The sequence below is a fragment of the Crocuta crocuta genome, unplaced genomic scaffold (genome assembly GCF_008692635.1).
Source record: "Crocuta crocuta isolate KB4526 unplaced genomic scaffold, BGI_CrCroc_1.0 scaffold253, whole genome shotgun sequence".
NCBI lineage: Eukaryota > Metazoa > Chordata > Mammalia > Carnivora > Hyaenidae > Crocuta > Crocuta crocuta.
Genome location: NW_027529451.1, coordinates 4,309,244 through 4,335,292, shown reverse-complemented (window position 1 = coordinate 4,335,292; position 26,049 = coordinate 4,309,244). Strand labels below are relative to the sequence as shown.

Sequence of the window (26,049 nt, the reverse complement as noted above, 5' to 3'; positions counted from 1 at the left end):
ATGGATATATTTTGATTTATGACAAAAACATCTCACTCTCAAACTGAGTTTATCTTTGAATGACTTGTGGCAGTTTTTGAGTATATTTAAATTCTTTTGTTAAGACACACCATCCCAAAGAGTTCAGTTCATCCTCGGTACTGAGGACGACGATGAGGAACACATTCCGCACGATCTCTTCACGGAGATGGACGAGCTCTGTTACAGAGATGGAGAAGAGTACGAGTGGAAAGAAACCGCCAGGTAATAATTTCGAGTCTCTGTATTTCGTTGACTTTCCTTGATTCCTTCTTGTAATGTTAATATAATGAATTTATGAGCGATCTGGTGCTTTAAAATAATGGGCAGAGTATTTCCTCCTGTCTGGAAGTTTCATCTTTAGTGTCTCTCTTAATTCCCAAAGTTCATTTTCTTCAGGAATCCCATAACAATTTAATATAGCACAGAAGGGATTATATTAATTGTGCTTCAGTGTCTTTAGTTAGAGAAATACATTTGAAAAATCATGGTCCTGCTGCATATTTTCAGGTTAAATGAGGATTAGAAGTGGAATCTCTGAAATTCCACACCGTGTCGCCGTGGTGTTAGAATAGAGGAGGAGCTGTCAGTGAGGATAGATACTGTGGACCATTAGTGTGATTTGTAAAGATGTGCCTGTAGACAAATTTTGTGTTGGTGGTAGTGATCTTCGTTTCTCTTTAAAAGCACAGGTTTATGTTTTTTATATTAAAATAAGCAAATAATAAGGATTTCATTATTTATGATCCTCATTATTTATAAAATATTTTTTATGCATTACACTGTCAGGTGGCTGAAATTTGAAGAGGATGTTGAAGATGGCGGCGACCGATGGAGTAAACCTTATGTGGCAACTCTCTCTCTGCATAGTCTTTTTGAATTAAGAAGTTGCATCTTAAATGGAACAGTCATGCTGGATATGAGAGCAAGCACTCTAGATGAAATTGCAGGTGATAGCAGTTTGGCCTTTTTAATACTTAATTTGTACCGCAGTGAGGGGTATTTAAGTAAGGGACGTGTGCTGGAATTTTAGACCATTGGTTTAACGGCTCGGTGTTGAGTTTCCATGTGCAGGACCACGTGAGGAGTATACACACAAATAACACTTTTTATCTTTAATAGACTATAGAAGATTAAGAGACAGTCCCGGCTACAGTCCCAACAAGAAAGTGACTAGTGCTATAAGCAAGGCATTGTGGTCTGCTTTGGGAAATGTAGAGAAAGAGCTTTTTGTTTCTTCAATTTTTGGACCAAGGGATCTGGGGAAGATCCACAAGCACATTAAATGTATTATTTATAGACTTTGAATATATGGGAACAAGGAGCGGGTGGTACAAGAAAAAGGAAGGTGTTGTAAAGAGGAGGAAGAAAGCGAAGAAAGGTCTAGAAAGTAGAGAGAGGTATGAATTTCATACGAAAGTCAGTTCCCTGTGAATATACAGATTTCTTGACTAGGAGACGGTTTACTTTGGCTTTGCAGTGATCATATGACACAATGTAATATTTTCATTATTTACAACGTAATGTTTTATAATCCAGGGTCCACTTGTATGGTAGTCTGTGGTCCCTGTGTTAATCTTACAGTTTACCTGCTAGGTTGATTGCAGTTTCCTGTTAGAGGAATGTTACAGGTTTGAAAACTTTACTCTTTTATTTCAAATTAGTGACAGTGTTTTAAATATATATGTGTTAAAAGTAGTTATAAATATGGGTTAAAAATCATCCAGTCACTACAATAATATATCATATGGCATTACATCAATTCCCCACACCCCCTTCACAACCTGATGTACTCATCATCTTCCTAGAATTTATTACTTCATGATATTTTCTTTTCATTTGCTCATTGATTTTTCTACCTCTGGAAGAGTAAGAGCGAAAACTTGATATACTTAGTTAAATGCTCTATTCCCAACACATCATAGGTAAATAGTTAATTACTGGATGAAGGAGTCCATATTATATCTATTTACAGTTTTGATGAAATATATGAAGTATATATAGGAAGCCAGTATTCTCAAATATTCACTATAATAGAATTTGTTGCGTCCATGTCAGGAAAGCACTTACAACTACAGGGAAGCTAATAGTGTATAACAGTGGCCTCTTTATAAATAGGACTTATTCAAATAAGGATCTCCTTGTAACTTGTTTAGTTTTTAGGTAATGTTTATATTTATCTTATGCATGCATTATTCAATCTCAGAAGAGAATAATACTTCCTAGAACTATTTAAAGAGCTTATTTTTTAGTAAGGCTCCACTAAGAGTTTATTGCTTACTCTATGTATTAGTCATCCAAGTGTTAGTTTCTTTAATAAAAATGGCTGCTATTTATTTATTTTTCTTTCAATAGATATGGTATTGGACAACATGATAGCCTCTGGCCAACTGGATGAGTCCATAAGAGAAAATGTCAGAGAAGCTCTTTTGAAGAGACATCATCATCAGAATGAGAAAAGATTCACCAGTCGGATTCCCCTTGTGCGATCTTTTGCAGATATAGGCAAGAAACATTCTGACCCTCACTTGCTTGAAAGGAATGGTGAGATAAGTTGTGGCACCCAATTTTTGCTAACCCTTCTGTTCTAACAGCATTTCAGTCTAGTACAGTTAGCATTTGGGAGAAGAAAGATATTTCTTGCAGATAATTCTTATAGGGCATTTTACTATCCCTTTTATTCTTTTTAAAAAACTGTTATCTTTGTATTTAAAAAATATAATTTCTAAAATATCATTTTATAAAACATGACCATTAATCTGTAGAAATCATTTAGATGAAAAAAAATGAGGATTTACTCTAATTAAATGGCACCTTTAAGTATTGGTGGCATATAGAACACTGTCACTTGAGCTAGTCCTGAATAACTTCTTGCTATTTTATTTGCTTTTTTGTTTTTGTCAAGAATTCTTGTATAATAGATGAAGGAGGCATAAATTATGATCTGTAAGTTTAATCTTTTTGAAATTCTATGTCTTGGGCTTGAACTTTTATTATCTATATTAGAGTTTTTCATAGTGATTTTTCTATTTGTTTCCTGACTTTATTTGCTGCACATAAGCAAGTGTTTTTGCATTGGTTTGATGATTTCACTGCCCTTTATTTATAGTTTGTGAAAGGTTTTTATGGATGTTTTGTTCTTATGCTAGGGATGACCTCCCTGACATCCTCCGAACCGCTGAGAGTGGCACAGACCCACGTATTCGAGCCCTCCTCTCTCACTCATGGCCTAGTAGTGGGTCATGTGGGGATACAGCAGTATTTTTGTAGCCAGGTACCTCTGTCACTGTTTTAAGGCTGGAGCACCTGGATGCTTTGCCTTTCCTCTGGAAGAATACATCACTGGGGTTCTCCTTTGGCTCTCAGAAGAGAGCTCTGAAGACAGTCACTCCGCAAAACCTACCTACAAAGGGTTGGAGTTGCTTAGGAGGGTCATTCTTGCTTCTAGCTGCTGCCATTATTCAAGGCTCAAAAGGATTAGAGTGAAGAGGAACAGAAGATGGGCCACAGTGTCTTTCTGCTCCTCCTTTCTGTACCCGCAATAATAGTATGGCTTTTAAGTGTTCAATAGACAAACAGCCATTGGTGATGGGGTTGAATATATCTAAAGTTTGACAGTAATGATCTTTCGCAGCTCAGTGTAACATGCCGAAGTCCATCTTCTGAGCATTGACCATTAGAACTCTTTTTAATCTGTTTAAAATTATGCCTTTGTATATGTGAGTAACCCTGAGAATAGAAGAAATCTCTTAGGGACATAAGCTCAATTTAAAATTAAGCCATCTATGTCACACATTTTACCTCTTTTTCATCATTCATGTAGTGTATATTCTCAGCTTTTGGGAAATGAGTTCATTTACTCAAAGAGACCTTATTAAATCTTTTCTCCTCATGTGGATGGTTCCTGATTATTCCCTGATTGTCAGTTGGTTCCTTTTAATCATAACACAATGGCTGTTTTCTCTTAAATGTCATTTTAGTATGGACATTCTGTTATTTTGTTGTATTATAGTTGTAATTTAACAGTTTTTCTGCATGTGGCTTTTGTTTTAACTAAATGGTGGTGGTTCATGGATTGAAGATTCATCGTTTTCATACGTCTTGAGATCTCTTGAGTGTGTGGCTTTGATAACTTAGATCATATGGGATTGTCTGCCATATCATATTTTCCCTAAAATCAGTGTTACTTCACTAAGGTACATGTCATAGAACACCAGGTGTTTGAAATATAAGTATATACGACCTTTAGAAATATGCTAGACTTATTTCATTATTGCCATTGTCGGTGAGAAATACTTTATTATCTAGCTAGATTAACAATTGTATTACTTAATTTTATCTGCTATATTAGAAATGGAGGCATATTTTAGGGCATTTGTTAATATCTTTAGAGAGTTCATGAATATCCTTTCACATTTGTTTTTTTTTTTAATTCCTATAATTTGTCTTATGTTTTAGACTTTTACCTGGGAGCACTACCAGTGGGTGATGCTCTACTAATATGAAGATTTGGTATCAATTTTAAGTTAGGAATTATTAGATCATGTGGGCTTTTCTTGTGAGGGATAACTATCTGTAGCAGTTTGGTACAGTTTAGGAAAAATAGACTAAATATAAGCTATCAGTACTTGTAAGCTTTGTTTAGGGTTTATTTCTTAGATCATTCTTGAGTTGTATTCTCATTTGCTGTTTATCGTTTATCAACTTTGCACTGATATTGTTTTCTTTTAAAATGNCCCTCCTCGCCTCCCCTGCCTCCCCCCGCCCCCTGTCCCCAGCCCCTGTCTGTCATTTGTATTGTTTTTTATTTTTTGTTTTGTTTTTTTGGATACACCTTCAGGGAACTAATGGTAATTTCAGCAACTTTTCAGTGACTTTCTAACATTTAGAAATCTGATGGCCCCGCTAACTCTGATAGCGTTGCAGTTTACATCGTAAGTTGATTTTGTGTGTGTGTGTGTGTGTGTGTGTGTGTGTGTGTGTGTGTCCATCCGTTTGTCTTCTGCGGTGAACTTCATCATGTTTCATTTATTTGTTTTGTCTCAGGGGAAGGCCTGTCAGCCTCCCGGCACTCTTTGCGAACAGGCCTGTCTGCCTCAAACCTTTCCCTGAGAGGAGAGTCGCCTTTCTCCCTTCTTCTAAGTCATCTTCTTCCTTCTTCAAGAGCTGAAAGCCCTGCAGGCTCAAGGTGTACAACCCCAGTACCCACCCCCCAGAACAGCCCTCCTTCCAGCCCTGGCGCCAGCCGCCTGACCTCCAGAAGCTCCCAACAGAGTGAGCCTCAGGCCCCCGAGCTCCTGGTCTCACCCGGCAGCAGTGGTGTCCCCACAGTAGTAATTCATCCGCCCGAGGAAGACTTAGCAGCACTGAAAGGCCAGGAGCAGAAGGCTGAGGACAATGTTGGCATGACTCCAGGCAACTATTCGCATCCTCCGTGTGTGGCGCCCCTGCCTCTGCCTCTCTTGCACGCGGAATGCCTGTCAGCACGTAGCTTTAGCGGCTATGTACATCATGCTTACAACTTACTTTGACTTGTGCATGGTTTGTTTTCCTTCTAGTGTACTATAGAAAAGCGCAGACTTCTTTAAAAAATTTTAACTTCTAAAAAGACTCCGAGGGAGACTACACATAATGTAGCCCTTTCAGACATTTTCAGGCTTTTTTTTTTTTCTACAGGTCAAGGCATTTGAATGGTTCAGATAAACATAGAAATTTTTATAAGCGATCTTTTAATTTGCTGTGATTTTTAAAAAATGGTGGCTTTTCTTCTTGTGCGTTTCATTCATGATGAGAATGAATACACGTCAGACATAAATTACATGGGGTGACGTGTCTCTTACCTATTATTCGGTGCTTTTATCCAAGGATTGCGGTATATTTTAAGCTTCCTAACATAAGTAGGATCGAATATTCTTTTCCTCATTTTGTCTCTGAGAAGATTGAAGTTCTCCAGTGGCTACCTGGAATCATCATTATTTTAAGACTAGTATTCTATTTGGAATAGACTGTAATTGTCCTCTTTTGAATGCCACATCTATCTTTAATCCAAATTCACCGTGAAATTTTCAGGACCTATTGTTGTGCCTATAGTGATCCTATAGTTGTAGCTAGGATCTCTTTTTGTCTGTGAATTAGAAAAATTATTTCCTAGTGGTTAAAAGGTTTATAATTCATCTAAGATTATATACTATGGTAATTTTGGCTCTGTGTTGTCTGTTGAGATACATATGTTTAAACATCTGTATCTTCCCACCCAGTTCATATAAAGAAGTATTGTTTAATGACTACTTCTTACTGACAGCTAAGTGTCACTGTGACATGGGAATTCTAGCTAGTCGTTTTCATCACACAAGTATTACTGCATTTCTCCATAATACTGGTAACCCCCAACACTTCACTGGTAGCTTACATTTACTATATTAGCCTACATAATGTGTAGGCAGAGTTGTGTAAGTTAGGTGGATACACCCATTTTCAGAAACTCAGACTCTGAAAAGTTAAATAACTTCCCGAGTCACAGAGCTAGTAAGCGACAAGCCTAAGTGCTCTGACAAAATCATCGTGGTCCTGCCACTACATGACAAACTTCTTTTCTGTATTGAATTTCTCCAAACACACCAAGTGTGTGTTTGTAGTCAAGTTTGTAGTCAAGGCTCATTGTAGTTGCCACAATATATTATACCTTTTAGAAGTAAAAAATGGAAGTAAGGTGGATAAATCATTGTAACATTAATTATGATGATAGTTACAGCTACCATTGTTTAATAGTTTTTCCACACACACACAGTGGCATTATGATATATTAAATATATCATATTTATAATTTTCCTGAAATTTGATGAGGTTCATATTATCCCTAGTTTATAAATGAAGAAAACCAAGACTTTAAAGGTATTAATATCATACCATAAATGACCAGACCGAGGAATTGAACTTAGATCTACCTATAGGGAAATCTGTAGAATACTATTTCATTGTAGATTTTGGTACTTCATGGAAAACATATAATGAGATAACTGAACAAAAAGAAAGAAATGCCAGAGTTATTTACTTGGAAATAATCAGCACTCTTTTTTTTTCTTACAAAAATTTTGTTAACATTTATAAAATAGTTTTGAGAGACAGAGAGAGACAGAATGTGAGCAGAGGATAGGCAGAGAGAGACGTAGAATCCAGAGCAGGCTCCAGGCTCTGAGCTGTGAGCATGGGGCTCAGAGTCCCAGACTGTGAGATCATGACCTGAGCTGAAGTCAGATGCTTAACCTACTGAGCCACCCAGGCACTGCTTTTTAAAAACTAATTTTTTGGAGTCACTTGGTTGGTTAAAATTCCGACTTTGGCTCAGGTCATGATCTCATGGTTTGTGGGCTGGAGCCCTGTGTCAGGGTCTGTGCTGACAGCTCAGATGTTGGTGTCTGTGTCAGAATCTCTCTCCCCCTCTCTCTGCCCCTCCCCTGCTTATGCTGTCTCTCTCTCTCTCTCTCTCTCAAAAGTAAATAAAAAAGAATAAAAATAATAGAATAAAAAGTGTTCAGCATTTATCAGCACTCTTAATTACAAGGAACCAGCAAGATTTACTATTCTTCCTTGAACAAGTTATTTTATTTTTTTAAAGCTTATTTATTGAAAGAGAGAAACAGAAAGAGAAGGGGAGAGAGAATCCCAGGCAGGTTCCATGGGCACTGCCAGTGCAGAGCCCGACGCGGGGCTCGATACCAGAAACTGAGATCATGGCATGAGCTGAAATCAAGAGTCAGACGCTTAACCAACTGAGCCACCCAGGCGCCCTGCACAAAAGTGATTTTGAAGTTAATTCCTTGCATCCAACTTTTCTTATTTTACCAGCTTCTGCAAGGAATTAGAAATTCTCTGTAGTAACTAGGAGGTGGCATACGAGTTCACAGTGGCTCGTTAGGCCATGTTGTTAACTGGATAAAAGCAGCAATTAACTGAAAATCGAGGAACATTATTAAGCTTTTCTCCTCCTTTGCCAAAAGTATGCCATGAGATTTAAAGAATATAAGTTAGAATGGAGGGAAAAGAGGGAATTTCTAAAGGTAAGAAAAAGCTCCTAATTACTGTTTAAGAAGACTTCTACAGAAGGTATGTAATTAAAATAATAGGGACCGCTGTATGTTATTCCCTTGTTGAATTGCCTTTGGTGATTCGAGTACCCAGAAACTCTGCTGGAGTTTCCTTGAAGCCTGATGTTACATTACAGGAGGGACGTGGCCTCAGCATCTTTTTGGACAGGGAACTAAGTTATTTTCCTAACAGTTACATTTTGGAGAATAATTACATGTAAATGAGTTAAGCTGCTTTGTAGTGTTTGTTACTGTCTTCTGACTTGGCACTGTTGACACTTGGGGCTGGGCATGTCTTTGTCATAAGGGGCTGTCCTGTGCCGTGTAGGAGGCTTCACGGCATCCTTGGCCTCTGTCCACTAGCCGCCAGTAGCACTCCCCAGTTGTGACAACCAAAAATGTCCCTACATCTTGCCAGATGTGTCATGGGGGACACAGTCGTCTCAGTTTGAGAGAGAAACAGCATGAGTTGGGGAGGGACAGAGAGAGAGGGAGACACAGAATCCAAAGCAGGCCTCTGTCAGCACACAGCCCAACACGGGGCTCAAACCCAGGAACCAGGCAATCATGACCTGTCATAACCTGAGCCAAAGTCAGATGCTTAACTGGCTGAGCCATCCAGGCATCTCCTCCTCCTCCACCTCCCCCCCATTACTTTTATTTTCAAACTTTCAGTGACAGAAGACTCTGATAGCTTTGATTTATCTTTCTCTAGTTAGATATGCTGTTGTGAGAAAAAAAGGTAAGGGCAAAATAATAGATTTACCAAAATATGATTTTTTTGGTGCCCCCCCATGTGATTTTTAAATCTCAGTATTGATTTAATATATACATGCAGAGCTTTTTCTTAAAGCAAAGAAATAGAGACTTTCTGTCTGTGCTAGTAAGAGTTTTAATTTTGGGGAATTTACTCATTTAATTCTGAGCACCCGGAATTTATTGCACAGATGGGGAGACTTCCTTTACTGATTGAGGAGACAGCCTTAACTGAGACCGTGAAGGACTACGTAGAGAAGATAATGGTGAAAAACTCTGACTTGTACTTGGCATGCCCGTTTTAATAGGTTCATGACGACCAGGTTACCCAAAAGACTTCAGATCACGATCTGGCTTTCTCAGCCTTGAGTTCCTCATCCTTTCTTCTTCCCCTTCCCTCCATGTGCGTACATTCCCCCCACAGCCTACATCTCACTCTTGTCTCCGAAAGCTGGTGGCTGAGGTGATTCTGGGAACTTGCACATGTTTTCTTTGATGATACATCTGTGGACATAATACATGTTGTAGTTAGGAGTGCATGTGCTGCTGTTGACATGCTGCTGCCGCCAAGGCCTTCATGGTAGTCTTTAATTTCCTGTATGGACTGAAAAATGCTGGTTAGCCTTTTTTTTTTTTCCCCCTTTTCTTACTTGGGCAATGTAATTTAATAAAGGAATAGACTCTGTTCTGGAAGTTTAGAGACAAAGGTCAAAGAAGAAGAATCATGATAACCTTGCTCTGCTAAGCTAAGGTGGTGAGAAATGAGCTAAGTTTTAGGAAATAGTTTTTATTTCAGAATTGTTTAACAGCACTTCAGAGCATCTAGCTAAATAGTTTGCATATGCTTTTTTTTTTCTTTTTCTTTTAAGGTTTTATTTTTAAATAATCTCTACACCCAGCGTAGAGCTGGAACCCACAGCCCCAAGGTCCAGTGTCACACACTCCACCTACTGAGCCAGCTAGGTGCTCAGATAGTTTGCATATGCTTTTTATACTTTTGTTTTGGGGTCGTGGTGACATTCTGCTATAGGTACTTAACAGAGAAATGAGTATCACAGACGTCTTCAGTCATTGAGTTTAAACAGTAGGTCCAGATAGCTTCATTTCAATGATTAGTTACAGTGTGTTCCAGAAAAATAAAAGTTCCCTTAGATGCATCAGATGTGTCCAATGTGCTTACAGTTCAGGAACTTTACTAATAGTAACTTTAAAGTTTATAGGATTTAAGCACAGACTGCTTAATTGGATTTCTGTGAATCACTAGATTATTGTGAGTGGCAGAGTTAAAAGTCGAGTCTGTTGTAATTCAGTCTAGCACCTTTTCTTCTGGGGTGCTCTGTTTGGAGCAATATTATTCTATATTCTTGAACTAGAATATCCTGGGTGTTTTGAAAAAAATGAGATACATTTAGTTGTAGAAATCTGTGTTACATACTTTATAAATATTGAGATTGGAACTTTTTGCAAAATTCTTAGTGGTGATGATTTGGTATAGGCTACAGGTTACGTTTAGGTTATTTTATTGTTGTGAAATATTGCTGCCGAATGTTACTTGAAATGAGCATTCTAAATGATTACACATTTATCTACCATTTCTAATCCAGACCAGCTAATTTTACAGGTTTGTCTGAGTCTTTTAGTTTTAGTGAATTAAAATCACATGGCTACAGAGTGGCAGAGAGTGCTTATTTCAACACAGCTATGTTTGATGACAAAACCCTTTGTCTTTGTATTTATATTGTAAAAACATTGCTACCATATTTCCAAGTTATATTTCTTAGGAATAATGGCAGTAGGCAGCACATAAATACTACCCAAGAGAAATGAAATTCTCAAGGAAATTATGATGATGGATTTTCTGAGGTGCATCTAGGGTTTATCAGGAAGTAAATAAGGTTACTGATGTAAGTATGCCGTGTGTAGTTTGGCATCTTTAAGCTCCGCAATTCGCATGTACGTTAGATTTATTAAAAGTTCATTCCCTAAGTATTCGTAGTGGTGTAATCAGACTCTGTCCTTCCATCTTCTGTGTTGCTCACCCACTCACCTTTTTTTTTTTTTTTTTTTTTGGCAAAAGGCCACCGTTTTTGTAAATTCCAATTATTTTAAATGTTAAACAGCTTCATTATTGCTTAAAATGTACTCTAGTCTTGCTGGTNTTTTAACCTGGGACTTTTTTTTTTTTTTTTTTTTTACCTTGCACATTTGCTTCTAATAAATTATCACTTTCAGGATATGAGCAGAGTCAGTTTACAAACTGAATTTTCTCCTTACTGATTTGGATTTTGTTGTTGTTGTTGTTCTTAAATTCAGGTATTTTGGCCTCTCCACAGTCTGCCCCTGGAAACTTGGACAATAGTAAAAGTGGAGAAATTAAAGGTAATGGAAGTGGAGGAAGCAGAGAAAATAGTACTGTTGACTTCAGCAAGGTAATTCTGTCACTCACTGTAAATCTTCATAATCATTCTTACTGAGAAAATCACTAGCAATGTGGCTTTATTAGCACTGATTATAATAATTTGTTAGTAGATTGGTGCTTAGAAGACTGCATGTGATGCTTGTGATATGTAATTTAGGTTCAGAAATTATGAGAAAGGTAACAGTCCAAAGAGCTTTTGAATGACTTTATTTACAGTTTTGCCCAAAGAATATGTGAGTAATATGGTATTTCCATCTATACCTACCATAGACAGATGAAACTTCAGGACCTTTTGAATTACTGGAGCCACTACCAGATCAGTTCTGGGAATGATGTTATAGCACTGGCGATTCAGCCTTTTCTTGGCTGTAATAAGATCCCAGAATTACTGTGGTAGAGTGTCCGTACTTTCTGGAATGTCCCTGGGAAACATAATTGGTGTTTGCCCCTGGGTAGGTAAAGGCATGGATTAAAAACAACCCACCTATCTGAACTATGATTTGTTTATTTTGGTAGATGAGTATTCAGATGAAATAACAAAAAGAAAACTTCAAAATTTCAAAAGAACAGGGCAAACAACTCCCACATTCAAATTATAGTGGAATATAAAGCATACTTTATATGAGTCCTGCTTGTGAATTATTGATTCTGTGTGGCTGTTAGAATTTTTTGATAGTAGTAGTTTGCTATAAGATACTCTCTGTTTTAACATCGTTGTGTCCAATTTAAGACTTTTAATTAAATACGATTATTTCAAGTCAGATTCATTTTTCTTAGGCTTTTTACGTTCTTGGGCTTTTTGTGTGCAAAATCTGCAGAAAAGGAATGTGAATGATAGTTTGCACTGTAGCTTTGCTTGAGCTACTTGTTGTAAAATTACAGAAAGCCTTGCATAAGGCGCATTAACTTATGCAGGAAGGCTGTTGCATTTTTAATTCGTCTGGTCTGACTTGATTATATTTTGGCTGGTGCTTCTGTTATTTCAGACGAGTGAGACGTATTCAGTAACTATACTGCAGGTCACCCCCGTTAAATGGATGAAATGTAACTTACAGTATAGATACCCTCTAGACATGGCAGATGCCCTTTCTTTTTGTTCCTCTGTCACAGTTTTGCTTTTTTTCACTTGGCCTACCCTCGCGCACACCTCCTTGTCTCCCGCTGGGCAGGAGTCTGCCCCCTGGCACTGTAGTTGTGGCACACTGGGTGTGGGACTCAAGAGGCCCGCTGTAAGTGCTGCTCTTATTTTTAATAGATAGCCCTGTAAGTGGTTGTTTAGTGCCGTGTGTGAAACCGCATACGAATGAAGTTCCCGTACTTTGATACTCTGTTTATAACCTCTTCTTTGTAATTATACACAGACTACTAAATTTGATTTTCTAGCACGGTCCTGTGTGTCTAGCGGTAATGGCTATTCATTTTCGTTTTAAATAAAAACAGAAGCAAGTTTTTCCACTTCATGAAAATACCGTGGAGTACACAGACCTCTCTGAAGTAAAAAGGACTTACAAAAAAATACATATCAAGTACAAAGGGGCTAATTCTTTTCTAAGAGTAAATAAAAATGATCGTGAAATGAGTATTTTTTTTAGCACTGTGTATAATTTCATGAACAATTGTTAGTTTGTGAACTATATTTTTGTCCTTAGTAGTTTCTAATGGATCATGCTATCCTCACTGAAAATTGCCTCTAGTTTGTATGTCTGATAACTTCGATCTCTGAAGTAGTAAAGATCATGACAGTTAAAATGGTTGGGAGCATTGTTTGATAGATGTGTTCTGCCTGCTTTTTTGTATCTGTCTACTCCGTTCTTTTTATATGTGAGGATTTTGGTGTTTATATATCCATTAGATCACCAGCTTTGATTAGCAAATAGTAGTCTGAAAAGCGTTTTTCCTTTCTCATTTCCCTCTAAATAGACTCATACATGCCATGCAGATTTTCAAAAATGCCATGCAGATTTGATTTTTAAGTATTATTTATTTGTCAATAGGTTGATATGAATTTCATGAGAAAAATTCCTTCGGGAGCCGAGGCATCCAATGTTCTGGTGGGAGAAGTAGACTTTCTGGAAAGACCTATAATTGCGTTTGTGAGACTGGCCCCTGCTGTTCTCCTCTCGGGGTTGACTGAGGTCCCTGTTCCTACCAGGTAACCCTCTCGGCATGTCCAAAACCTAAAAATTTTTATCTATTGATAAAAGGGATAAAAGCTTATTTTAATTTATATTTTCATTGCACTGAATGCTTTGACTAGTAGGGCATCAAAGAGTTCTCTTTCTTTCTGGAATTAAACACACACACAGACACACACACAGAAGGAAAGCGTCCTTTAAAAAATACTTAGCCAGGGACGCCTGGGTGACTCAGTTGGCAGCTCAGGTCATGATCTCAGGTCATAAGATCGAGGCCCGTGTCAGGCTCTCTGCTCACAGTATGGGGCCTGCTTGGGATCCTTTCTCTGTGCCCCTGCCTGCTCTCTTTCTCAAAATAAGTAAACATTTAAAAAATAATACTTAGCATTTATACCTTTATAAGAAGTTTGGTGTTTTAGGAGTTGGTTTAAAAGACCCAGCCCATCATTTCAGACAGATGTATTATGTGCTGTGGAGCAGAACAGAGTTGAATCCTTGCTGTGCACTTTTATTGGGAAGGTCAAGTCTGACTTAAGTTTTCTAAGCTTCATTTATAGAATGAGGATATGATTACTTCATAGGGTTGATTAAATGTAATAATGTGCCTCTGAATTAAGCAAAATGCATTTGTTCTGACCTGACCAAAATTTTCCGTTCAATATACTAAGTAAAAAAGAAATTGGGTAACATCCCTAAGAATTAGCAAGTTGTGTTATAGAGGATAACCAGTTTGTTAGTTAACTGATTTATTTGTAAACATAATTGTAAATTAGAATAACTTAAAAAATATTTTAAAAATCATTTTTATAAGATTAAAGATGAAGAATTAATCGCAATTTGATTGGAATGCTTGTGCCTATTTTTAGTACGCTTTCCTGAGTTGCATTAGTGGTACAGTGTTACGGTAAGTGAGAGAAAATAATTCCATAGATTCACACTTAAATTCTCATAAAGCAAGAAGATGAAATGCTTCCAACTTGGGCAAGTGTGAATATTAATATTTTACTGTGGTAGTCATGAGGATATAGTAGGCAGCTAAATGGTTTTTATTTAGTCACTTATAAATAAATTAAAAAATAAAATAATGTGAGGTTTGATGTTACATTTGTGGATTGTAACATAATTCTTCCTTCCATAGTCCCTTATTTACCTTATTAGAGTCTTTATCCAGACCATAGTTTGAGGGGTTGTATACGCTGAACTTTTTAATTAGGCAAACCTTATTTGTAAGTATCTACTGAGATTGGTACTTCCCTTATTTACTAATTTACCTTTTTTTTCCAATACAGATTAGATCAAATTATTTACTCAAATTCAAAAGGGTAAAGAAAATGGGATGTTTTCATGTAAACCACTCAATTCTGTAATCACTCTTACTGTCAGGAGGATGGGGAACGGAAGTGGGGGTAGAGAGTTAATTACACGTGCTTTGCGTAGTTTTGAGGTCTGCTTTACTGTGAGTAGAGTTGTCATTTTTTTCTTTCTTCTTGGTGATTGGTGTCGGGGGGGATGGAAAACAGGTCTGAATGTTGTTTCCGTGTTTACATGGGAATGATTTCTTTATGATTGCCTTGATTTGGTTTTGTATGTTATTTATATTGAAGTCTGTGTATTTTACTGTTTCTTTAGGTTTCTGTTCCTGCTATTGGGTCCAGCAGGCAAGGCACCACAGTACCATGAAATTGGAAGATCAATAGCCACTCTCATGACAGATGAGGTAATTAAAATACCCTATGAGGTGGGCACTGAGTACGCAGCCTGTAACATCCGTTTAAAGTGGAATTTCAAATCCTTTTGAAATGGACACCGAATGTAAAGCATATAATATATATTTAATTACAGTTCTCTTTTTGTTCATAGTGAAGTTTGAAGAATTGTCCTCGCTGTCTATCTTCCCTTATCTTATTCACTCTTCAACCATTTACCTTTGGTAAGATCTTCAAGACCTTTCTGTCAAGATCAGTGGATACTTTTTGTCCCCCACCCCCTCCACCACCTTCTTGAAACTGTCTCCATCCTGGATATCAGGATGTCATTATTTGGGTTTTGCTCAGGACTTTGTCTTTTCTCCCCCTCCTGCTTTTTTCCTCCGTAATTTCTCTCTGCCATTTTTGAACCCCTTCATTGAGCTTGGCCTGTATTGGCCAGGACTTTTGTTTTTCTTCGGGGCAGAGCTTTGTGATCAACTGTTAGACGTGTCTGCCTTGTGTCCCTAAGGCATCTGAAATTCCACGTATCTGAACCTGACTTCCCTTCTCTGTCCTGTCCCAACCACTTAGTCACCAGATTCTGATTTACCTCTCAGTGTGTTTTGCATTTAATCTGCCATCTCCTTTCTATCTCCACTGCCATTTCTCTGGCTTGGACGCTCTCACCTTTTTTTTTCTTTGGCAATTAAAGCGAACTTTATGGGTCTTTGACAGTATTTTCCTCTATGCTGCTAATAACATGCACTCTTGAATATATCATTGATATCCAGATGTATCTTGCTATATATGTATGTTCACATTTAAACTCTTGACCATTTGGCTTCATAGGGTTTCGCTGATCAAACCTCTGCATAGTTCCTGAAGCTTTTATCCTACTACTACTGTTCACCCTCCTCCCCCATTTTTTTCTGGCCACATTAGCTTCCTATTAGTTCTGATGTTTTATGCTCATTTCTGCCTCTGAACAAATACAGTTGCTCTTCCCTTTGCCCAGGTGCCCTTCACCACCCCATCCCACCCTTTGCATGGTTTCTGTGTCATTTCATTCCGATTTCTCCTGTGGTGTTACCTCCCTGTAGACCTTCCTCGGTCGCCGTGTTCTTCTCAATCAACTTCCCTTCCTTAACCCTGCTTTATTTTTATCAGAGTATTTATTATTACCTACAGTTACATACTTAATGTAATTATTTGTTTCACTGTCTTTCCTCCTAGAAAAAAAGGGCCCTGAATGTAGGGACTTTGCCTTATCTATGTCCAGTGCACTATCCATAGTGCTTAAAATTGTGCCTAGCAAATGGTAGGCAGACAGTAAATATAAGTCATCCAATGCCTGCATTTCTTAAGTAAAATATTCTTCAGATCCATGCTTATCTCTTAGGATAAATGACATTAAAATGTCCTAGAAATTGAAATGATCTGCCACAGTGTTATTTTATTCTGTGATGACTAGTAAGCATTTCCCATCCAGAATACTCTTTTTAAACAAGTTATTCTGTGTTAATGCATCACTGTTTTCTTTTGCTGGTTGATTGTTACTAAATCATCTGGTAATGCAGTTAGTGGGTTACTTGTTATGGTTGTTACCCGGGGTGGAATGGAGACCTGCCTGGGATAAAGAGTTTAGGTAATTACCTTTATTGTAGACTTATTTGTAATATCTAGAATAGGTTGACTAGATGTAGCATTTTCTTTCAACTTGAAAATCCTTTCACTGAATTTTTTTTCCCCTGTAGATTTTTCATGATGTAGCCTATAAAGCAAAAGACAGAAACGACCTCTTATCTGGAATTGATGAATTTTTAGATCAAGTAACTGTCCTACCTCCAGGAGAGTGGGACCCTTCTATACGCATAGAGCCACCAAAGAGTGTTCCTTCTCAGGTAAGAGTCCACACAGCCCTGTGAGTTGCTCTTTCCTAGTTAAGCTGTGTTTGGAAAGGTTATGTACATTTTTATGATCCACAAATCAAAACTGTATAAACAGGTACACTCAGAGAAGTTGTGTCCCTGCCATATTCCGTGTGCCTCCTTACCCCAGTACCCACCTCCCGGGGAGCACCTTTGCCCTTCTAGCTTGTACTCAGTGCAAGGAGATGTAAACATAGTCTTGTTACCTCCTCTTTCTTTACCAGCAGCTAATATACTACATGTCCTGTTTTGCACCTTGCTTTTTAAAAATATAATCGCAAGTCCTGGAGCTGTGGGTCATAAGACATCACAGAAATATTTCTTCTTTTTCTCACAGCTTTGTTATATTTCATTTATGGATATACTAGAATTTATGCTGTTCCTGGGCTCAGGTTGTCTTCAGTCTTGCTTTTCTAAGCCATATCACAATATTTATGTGCCAGTTTCATCTTGTGCAGGTGTATCTTTAGTGTTGATTCCCAGATACAGGATTGTTGGCTCACACAGGACCTTTTTGTGTCATTTTAGTAGGTATTACCAGAATCGCTTGGTACTGGGTTGTGCTGTTTTGGATGCCCGCAGGGATGAATGCCTCTTTCCCCACAGCCTCATTAACTGTGTGTTGTCAAACTTTTGGATACTTGTCAGTCTGATAGGTATCTTTACCCTACTATGTCAGGTATTTTAAAGTGGTTTTCATTTACATGTATGTAATTAGTGAAATTGAATATTCCTGGATATTCCTGGCTTGTTCATTGCAACCCTCCCTGCCCCCAACACACACAAAAACCACACCTTTTCTTAACATTTAAGTCATTTGTTGCTCCTTTGGAGTTTATGGTGGTGTATTATGTGGAATATGCATCTAGCTTTATCTTTTATCTAAGTTGCTACCAGTTTTCCCAGTTCATTAAAAAGTTAAACATTATTCTCCTTGATTGATGTTGCTGCCTTATTGTTTTCTAAATTTCTCTTTGTATTCAAGTCCTTCTGGAATTTCTCCATTGGTCTCTCTGTTGATGGACCAATTCTGAGGCTTTTTGGCATATTTTAATGTCCAGTAGGTCTAGATTCATTCTTGACCCCTCTGTTAATCTTGCTTTCCTGGATTTTCTTGGTTTGTCTTTGCATGTTTATTTTTCTTTGTAAACTTTAAACTGAGCTTTCTTAAAAAAATATTTTCTAATGTTTATTATTATTGAGACAGAGAGAAACAGCATGAGTGGGTGAGGGGCAGAGACAGGGAGACACAGAATCCGAAACAGGCTCCAGGCTCTGAGTTGTCAGCACAGAGCCCTACGCGGGGCTCGAACCCACGAACTGTGAGATCAGGACCTGAGCCAAAGTCGGACGCTCAACCGACTTAACCACCCAGGTGCCCCTAAACTGAGCTCTTAATTTCCAGAAGTGAAACCTGATTTTTAAAAAACTGTGATCGCAGTTAAATTTGTAAATGAACTGAGGGAGAGTTGACATCTTTTAACATCGAGTCATTCAAGAAGATGGTATGTTTCCCCCCACTTGTTTTCCTATTTCAAGTTAGTTTTTGCGTCCTTAAGGAATGCCATAAAATTCTCTTTATCTATGCTTTACATACTTGGTGGGTGTATTCTGAGCATTTTATCTTTATCTCTATTGTAAGTGAGGTTTTTGTTCTGTTGTATCATTATATTTGTGTCATTATATATGAAAGCTCTTTGTTACTTTCTTTTTTATCTTCCTCCCTTAGTTCTTTCACTGTATGTAATAGTTTCTCAGCCATATCATCTGCAGTAAGATATTTTGATCCCTCCTTTTCTCATTCTTACAGCTCTAGTGTATTTTCTGTTGTCTAATCGTATTGACTGAAATCTCTAGTAATATTAAGTGGCAGTTGACTTTAATGGGCATTTGTTAATTTGTTCCCAACTGTAGTCCGTGTCCCTGATGTTTCTCTCATTAAGTCACTGACATTGAGGCCAACGTACACATTTTATCATGCTCGGAAAACATCCTAATGTCTGTTTCATTGAACATTTTAATGTAAGTGGATGTTAAATTTTTCAAATGGCTTTGTAGCATCTCTGGAGATGATTGTATGAATTTTACTAATCAATTACTGTGGTGGACCATGTTCATAGATTCTTTAATTTGAAAACACTCTTGCATTGATAGAATGAACCCAAATTTGACTTCAGAGTGCTGGTCATCTACATCTGCTATTTTAAGTTGTTTGCATCATTGGAAGTAGATTGGTCTGTAGTTTTTTGTGCAGTCTTCTGGCCTTGATATCTTTCTTCTGTTGATTTCATATCTGTAAACCTTCCCTTCCCAGTTTTTTAAACTGTTTAAATGGCTTGGAGTAATTTGGTTCTAAAAGTTGGGAAGAATTCCTTTGGAAAATTTTCTGAGCCCAAGTATTTTGTTGTCTAGTGGGCTTTTACAACTTGCTTATTTCTTCTGCCGTGATTGGTTTGTGTAAGCTTTCTCTGTTTCCTGGGGGTCAGTATTATATTTTCTTAGAAAATTGCCTATTTCCTGTTTTTTGGGTGTCAGGTTTGGGAAATTCTGTGTTCCTGGTGTATTACCCATTTCTTTAATGTTTTTAATTTATTTGCATAGGGTGGTGTGTGTGTGTATGTGTACAAAATTTCCTTCAGCTGCCTCCTTGTCATATCTTTTTCTGTGTATTAGCTAATGGTTTATCCTATTTTTCAAATACAGCAGCTTTTACAGCTAATTTTAGTTCTCCTTTTTTAAACAGTGTTTTGTTTTCTGACCCCATTTCTGCTTTTAGCAGTTTCATTTCATTACTTTCACTTCAGGAAAGAATCTTGTTTTCACATTTCCTGAGCCAGATGTTTAATTCATGTATTTTTATCCTTTTGTTTTTCTTAATATAAATACTCAATTTTCTTGAATGATGCTTCTGCTGTGTCCCATAGATTGTGTTACGTACGGTTTTCCATTACTTCTGTTTTTTAGGAATTCTGTAATTTTGTATTCTCTTTCCCCGTTGAGCTAAGATGTCATTTAGTTTTAATTTTGACATTTTCAAATGGTAATCCTGTGATGATAGAGAAGTCTTGGTATTCTATGAATACTGAACATATAAACCAAGTGGTATACACTTGTAGTTCACCCATAGTTTTTGACCAAGGGGATCTCCTGGGATGGACACCCTTCTGCCACCTCTGTTTCCTTTTCTCTTGGTCGCTGTGTGTCACACACCTGTGTTTTCAGGCCCAGTGACCACCGACCTCTGGAGGTAACAAATTAGAAGTTAGCTCCTTGATTTTCAGGTGAACGGAGGGGGATCCTTTATCATGAGAATCTTGAATTAGTAATAAAATGTAATGGGAAATTGAGTTTTATGAAAAAGTATTTTTAAAAGACAACTCTTGTACTACTTATATCTTCAGAGAAGTATTGTGGTAAAAGAAAAATCGCATTTACTTTTTTATTAACAAAGTATATTTTTCATTAGCATGAGCAATATTTTAAATATTCTGTTTGGAGAGATGCTTTATTGGATATTTATGTTCTTCTTGCTGAGTAATAATTTGAGATGGTGTGTATGACTGTGTTTTATATAGTATGTGTGATTTAGAATACAAAATATAAAAAGCCCATCAGTCATAAAGTTAAAATATTAATAGACATATTAGGTAACTGTGGACGTTTATATTAGGAATCATTATTTCCAGGGGCACTGATTAGATAATACAATCAATATAAGATCTCCTGTTCCCTCTAATTCAAGGATGCCCTCTTAACTTTTTGGAAACAGAATTCTGAAAATGTGTTTTTTGTGAAATTCAGGAAAAGAGAAAGATTCCTGTGTTTCCCAATGGGTCTGCCCCCAGCTCTGGTGAGACACCAAATGAGGCTGCCCACCATGCTGGGCCTGAGCTACAAAGGACTGGACGGTGGGTACAAATAACTGATTGATTGTGGGTGTCTTTGAGGACTAGGGGTTGATTTGATGAAGGCATAAACATTCTTTTCCTTTGCAAGTATATGGAAGTTAATCTTGTACAGTGTTTTTTTTTTCCATATTTAAAAAGTGCATTATTGTAGAAGTATATTTTGTTAAGGAAAATTATTTAAAAATAATGTTACTAGTATATACTTGGATTCTTTATATCAGGATTTAATTTAAAATGAAAATATTATGGTCCATATGATAAGAATATTGAGCAGTTACTACATAGACTATGAGGTAATATTCATTACCCATATGGAAGGTTCTTGAAGAAGGTGTGGAGTGCTATTAAAATTCTCCATATAAAGTTACAGAATTCCAAGAACAGGGAGGAATTATAACCAGTATTTTGTGTGTGTGTGCAGAGGTTTAAAACTCTTAAATGAGCATTGTATCATGACATAGTATAAAATTAGGGGAGGCATATTTAAACCATGGTAATGATCCCTAGAAACCTATTTAGAAAAACTGTTGAAGATGTTAATTTGGGGAATAAAAATAGAAATATTGCTAGGTGCAGACATTGTCTTAAATATTTTGTAGAATAGAGAAATGTTACGATATTTCCATACTGTAGAGAACAGCATGTGGATCTTGATACTGTTGTCCACTGGCGGTCGCTGTGAAACTAAGATTTTGAATCTTAAATATTTGTTTAAAAAATCAGGGTATTTGATACAGACAGCCACATTATTAGGGGTATTGATGACATGCCTAAAGAATTACTATATGGGAGAAAAATAACAACTGGCATACCGAATGTAAAATGTAGAAAACAATTTATTCATTGTCTTGTATACTAGTCTCTGCAATTAGTCTTTCACGGAGAAAAAGACTGTGAAAGGTGGTGGTCTAATATTAGCAGTTACTGTTCCTTCCTTGGACTTCAGACTGAGATAGTGTTAGTCTCAACAGCCACATGAGAACCTCATATAAACTGTTAATCATTTGTTGATTTGATGGTATAGTTTAATTTTCTAGATGATCATTGACACCTTTTTTTTTAACTGAAAGTTGATTTCCCTTGCTGGCAGATTATTTATAGAGTAACTTCTGTCACTTGTCAAGTGTGTTTAGCATTTATTGCAATAGTAACTTTTAAAAAGGTAGAATGGTAAACCTTGAAACATCGGAAGCATTTTAAAGCATAAGATGAATTTTTTGGTGTATTATCTGCACAACGTATGTTTCATGAGTCACAAAACCTTTTGGAATTACTGATTTGTTACTATTTGCTGAGTACCTACTAGGTCCTGGGCAGTGTTCTAGACACTGGTGATAATGGCAGTGAACAAAAAAATGGTCCTGCCCCTCACTAAGCTTATATTTAGTAGAGTGCTTTCAAGTTAGATGTATCCAAAAGTTTGATTAAAAACAAAACAAACAAACAAAAAACATATTGAAGTGCTAAGGCTTTGATGTGCAAATATACATTTTAAATTTACTAATTTAAACATTAGTTTTATTCACATGCACATGAACTTGAGTACATATCGAGTAAATTAAATTAATTTTTAGGCTTTTTTCCTGGACCAGAAATATTTATGTGATTGAAGTAACAGTTTTAAAAGTCAATAAAGTTAATTCAGTTCACTACTGAGTGAGTCTAAGCACAGCACACTGTATACATATTAAAGCGTATTTGAAAACTTACGGTTTATATTATAATTGTCTTCCTGGTATTTCTAACACTTGCCTTTAAGATTTATAACGTAGATAATAATTGATAGACTTGCTTATGCGTATTCTCATGAATGGACTGTTAGGTTTTATTTATTTTTACTGTATATTGTACATTTGTGTCTGAAATTACATTTACTCATATAAAATCATTTGCCTGCAGTCTTCTCAGTATGTATAGTCCATAAAATACAGATGTTTATGTGCCTTCTAACGTAGTGAGATCTGCCTTTCCTCTGTCAGTGGATGAGATTAAATGAGTGTATCTTCTATAATTTATATCGTGATTTAAATAGGATATTAATTTTTGTTGACAAAACACTAGGCACCAGCAGTTTGATGTAGCCCATAGATTTAGTGTGAACTAGCTAGAATCCTCTAGTGTACAGTTTGACGAGTTTCATCTCACCTATTTAGGCTTTTTGGTGGTTTGATACTTGACATCAAAAGGAAAGCACCTTTTTTCTTGAGTGACTTCAAGGATGCATTAAGTCTGCAGTGCCTGGCCTCGATTCTTTTCCTATACTGTGCCTGTATGTCTCCTGTAATCACTTTTGGAGGGCTGCTTGGAGAAGCTACAGAAGGCAGAATAGTGAGTACAAAGATTGGTAGTGGCCAGGCTCTTAGCTCTTCAGAGGCAAGTGTCTGTGTGCATTTGTCTCACTATTCATACTTTTATTTGAAGAGTCCACCCACAGCATGATTAACCTGCCCCAAAGCAGACTTCCCCTAAAGGTAATTGCTATGGAAAACACGGGGGAGCCATTTGAGCAGGAGAAGATGCACAGTTGAGGTAAAAAAAAAAAAAAAAAAAAAAAAAANGAAAAAAAAAAAAAAAAAAAAAAAAAAAAGAAAAGAAAACAAGAAAGAAAACAAGAAAAAGAAAATGGAAAAAAAAGTTGATCCTGGCTTGCTGGATGAATGGTTTTATAAATTGAGTAAAAGGCTTGTATTGTCTTTGTGGTGGGGTGTGGGGAAGGGCTGGGGGTGGGAGACAAATTGAATTTGAACTGATTCTGGGCGGGTCATGGGTGGGGGGATTTAATCCATGGGGCTGCCTCATGTCTTGTAAAGCATCATAGGATTAGAGCCCTGGTGGGGAGGCCCACACTACACAAGTAGACTTTGGAAGTTGTAGGAAAACGGTGGATTTTTAGTGTTGTTTATTTTGCTGTTACTAAACTTGTGTAAAAGCCGCCAACGTGTAACTGAAAACTGCATCCATATTTCAATATGACTAAAATGAAACTTTAATGACGTTTTGTTCTTGGTAATGCTGATTTCGGGGCTGTGGGAGGCATGGTAACTGAGTACAGTGCTTTGTCAAATGTTGAAAGACTTTTTTTGTTTGTTTATATGAATTTTAATGACATTTAAATGAGATGATTTATAATTCTTGAGTGTATTTAATTCTACTTACTCTTAGGTGGAAATTCATTTTTTACAGATTAAAGGTGAAAAAAATAGCCAGAAGCTAACTAATTGATCCTTATTCAGTTAAACTCTTTCATGATCTGAACGTGAGACAAACTTGACAACTAAAATTTCCTTTGAACTCCGTTCATTTTTGGTTATTTAGACTCTTTTACCTTATTCTGCAATCACTGTACCAAGGAAATCTATTTTTAGTAAGTCGCTTTTATGTGCTGTCGCAAAATGTACACGTAACTCTGCTGGTCCCCCTGAAACTGTCTTATCTGTTACCATCATGGACGTAGTGCTGCTTTGCTTTCGGACTGTGCTGCACTGCCTGCCCCTCTCCTCCTGCTGTTTAGTATACCGTGTGCACGGGATAGTGCTGTGGGCATTGGGGGGCATAGACAAGCGTAAGAGGGGCTTGTGTCTTCTGTCCTCAAGGATTCTAACCTAAGAGCAAATGACACATGTATGTACATAGGGAATATGTGATGCTGTGCTGTGCCGCATGTGAGTGTGACCAGGGAGGAGCTGCAGCAGGCGGAAGTACCGTAGCGAGGAATCCAGAGTCTTCTAGAGGAGAGTGATTCGGAGACGATGCTTGTGTTTTCAGGAGCTTTGTACGGTGGTGAGGAGAGGAATAAAGGCTGGGTCTAGGTGAGGGTGACAGGGGAGATAATTTACAGTGAGGGGAGAGGGGAAAAAGTAGGGAGTTAACATTTGTGGACGGGAGGAGGAATGAGGCTGCGGAGGAAAATGGCCCGGCAGATTAGACACAGGCACCACCAGAACTTGGGAAGGGGCATCAGGTTGGTGTAAGTTTGCAAAACCCAAAATAGAGGCTCTGAGGCGGAAGGTTAGCACGGAGTGGCCACTGCTGTGCAGGGAGAGGTGAGCAGGGAGGGCGGTGGTAGGGCTGCTGATGGGCAGGATGGAGACTTCTGAACGCGGCCAAGGGAGGGCGGTGTGGTCGGGCTGTGGTTTCTTTAGGGACAGAGACCGTCCACTTGGGAGTGAACATAAAAACCACTTACAGATTAGGATAAGACTAGATCTGGGTGAAGGAACTAGTGAAACATTGCCCATAAAGGGCTTGGGAGACGAGTGGTGGACGGAGTGGTGAAAAGGAAGGGCTTCCTGGGACGGGTGCGGACTCTTCCAACACCACGTTGGGAAGAGAAACTGTTATTCTGTGCCCGTTTGCCCCCAGTTAGCATTTATTTGCCATCTCCTTGCTTCTCAGTTTTTTTGCTCTTTCTTGATACCATTTAGACATTTTTTTTCTTTGCCTTGAGCTCCGCTTAAATCCATTCCTAAACATGCATATTCTAATTGAACTAAGTATTTTATAATGGCTTAGCAGTTCATATGGACCCTTTGTTTTGGCAGATGTATGTGGGTTTGGTCCTGTTTTTATAGTAATAGTTGAATAATACTTTTACAGCATACTGTTATTTTGTGATTTTGATTTTGGAAGATGCTGTTATTACTGATGATGAGAATCACTGCCATGGATTAAATGCATTCTGTATGTCAGCTGGTAGGTTTGCTAGGTGTTTTTGCAAACACGGTCTCATTAAGTTCTCCCTGTTCTCATCACTCCTGTTGAAAAATGAGAAGGGCTGGGTTTGAAAAGTGTGAGATAACACCAGTGGCTCAGCATCTAGTAGTAACAGGTCTTCCACTCCAGCCTGGTCCTGAAACGCCGCTCTTCTGCCGCTGTGCTGCCTCCCACGTCCAGGAGGGGTGCTTCTCACACGCTTCTTTTCCCTGCCTTTCCCAGTGATGATGGGCTCTCCCTTTCTTGATAGCGCATTCCAGTTGACGTTGGTGTTTGTGAATGGTAAACTGTTCTCTTCTTTCTGATGCCTTCCTCTGTCTAGTGGCCTAGCCTGTACCCCTTATCATCTAATTAACTAATGAGTTAGAATGTCTTATTAGTAGAGGTTCAGAAGTGATGT

At 37.7% G+C, this 26,049-nt stretch overlaps 1 protein-coding gene across 4 annotated transcripts in view; it reads left to right on the top strand.

Annotated features, from left to right (window-relative positions):
* Positions 1 to 26,049, top strand: part of SLC4A7 (solute carrier family 4 member 7) — a 64,207-nt gene that overhangs the window by 11,256 nt on the left and 26,902 nt on the right. For 2 of the 4 annotated variants that reach the window (XM_077760740.1, XM_077760739.1), the window contains exons 3-12: positions 105 to 243; positions 808 to 968; positions 2,374 to 2,562; positions 5,065 to 5,433; positions 11,172 to 11,287; positions 13,272 to 13,429; positions 15,042 to 15,129; positions 16,855 to 17,001; positions 20,830 to 20,936; positions 23,090 to 23,264. In XM_077760740.1, coding sequence (XP_077616866.1) covers positions 188 to 243; positions 808 to 968; positions 2,374 to 2,562; positions 5,065 to 5,433; positions 11,172 to 11,287; positions 13,272 to 13,429; positions 15,042 to 15,129; positions 16,855 to 17,001; positions 20,830 to 20,936; positions 23,090 to 23,264 — 1,566 coding nt within the window. In that variant the 5' untranslated portion in view covers positions 105 to 187. The remainder of the gene's footprint in view (positions 1 to 104; positions 244 to 807; positions 969 to 2,373; positions 2,563 to 5,064; positions 5,434 to 11,171; positions 11,288 to 13,271; positions 13,430 to 15,041; positions 15,130 to 16,854; positions 17,002 to 20,829; positions 20,937 to 23,089; positions 23,265 to 26,049) is intronic. The other 2 variants (XM_077760738.1, XM_077760737.1) reach the window with 1 other exon arrangement.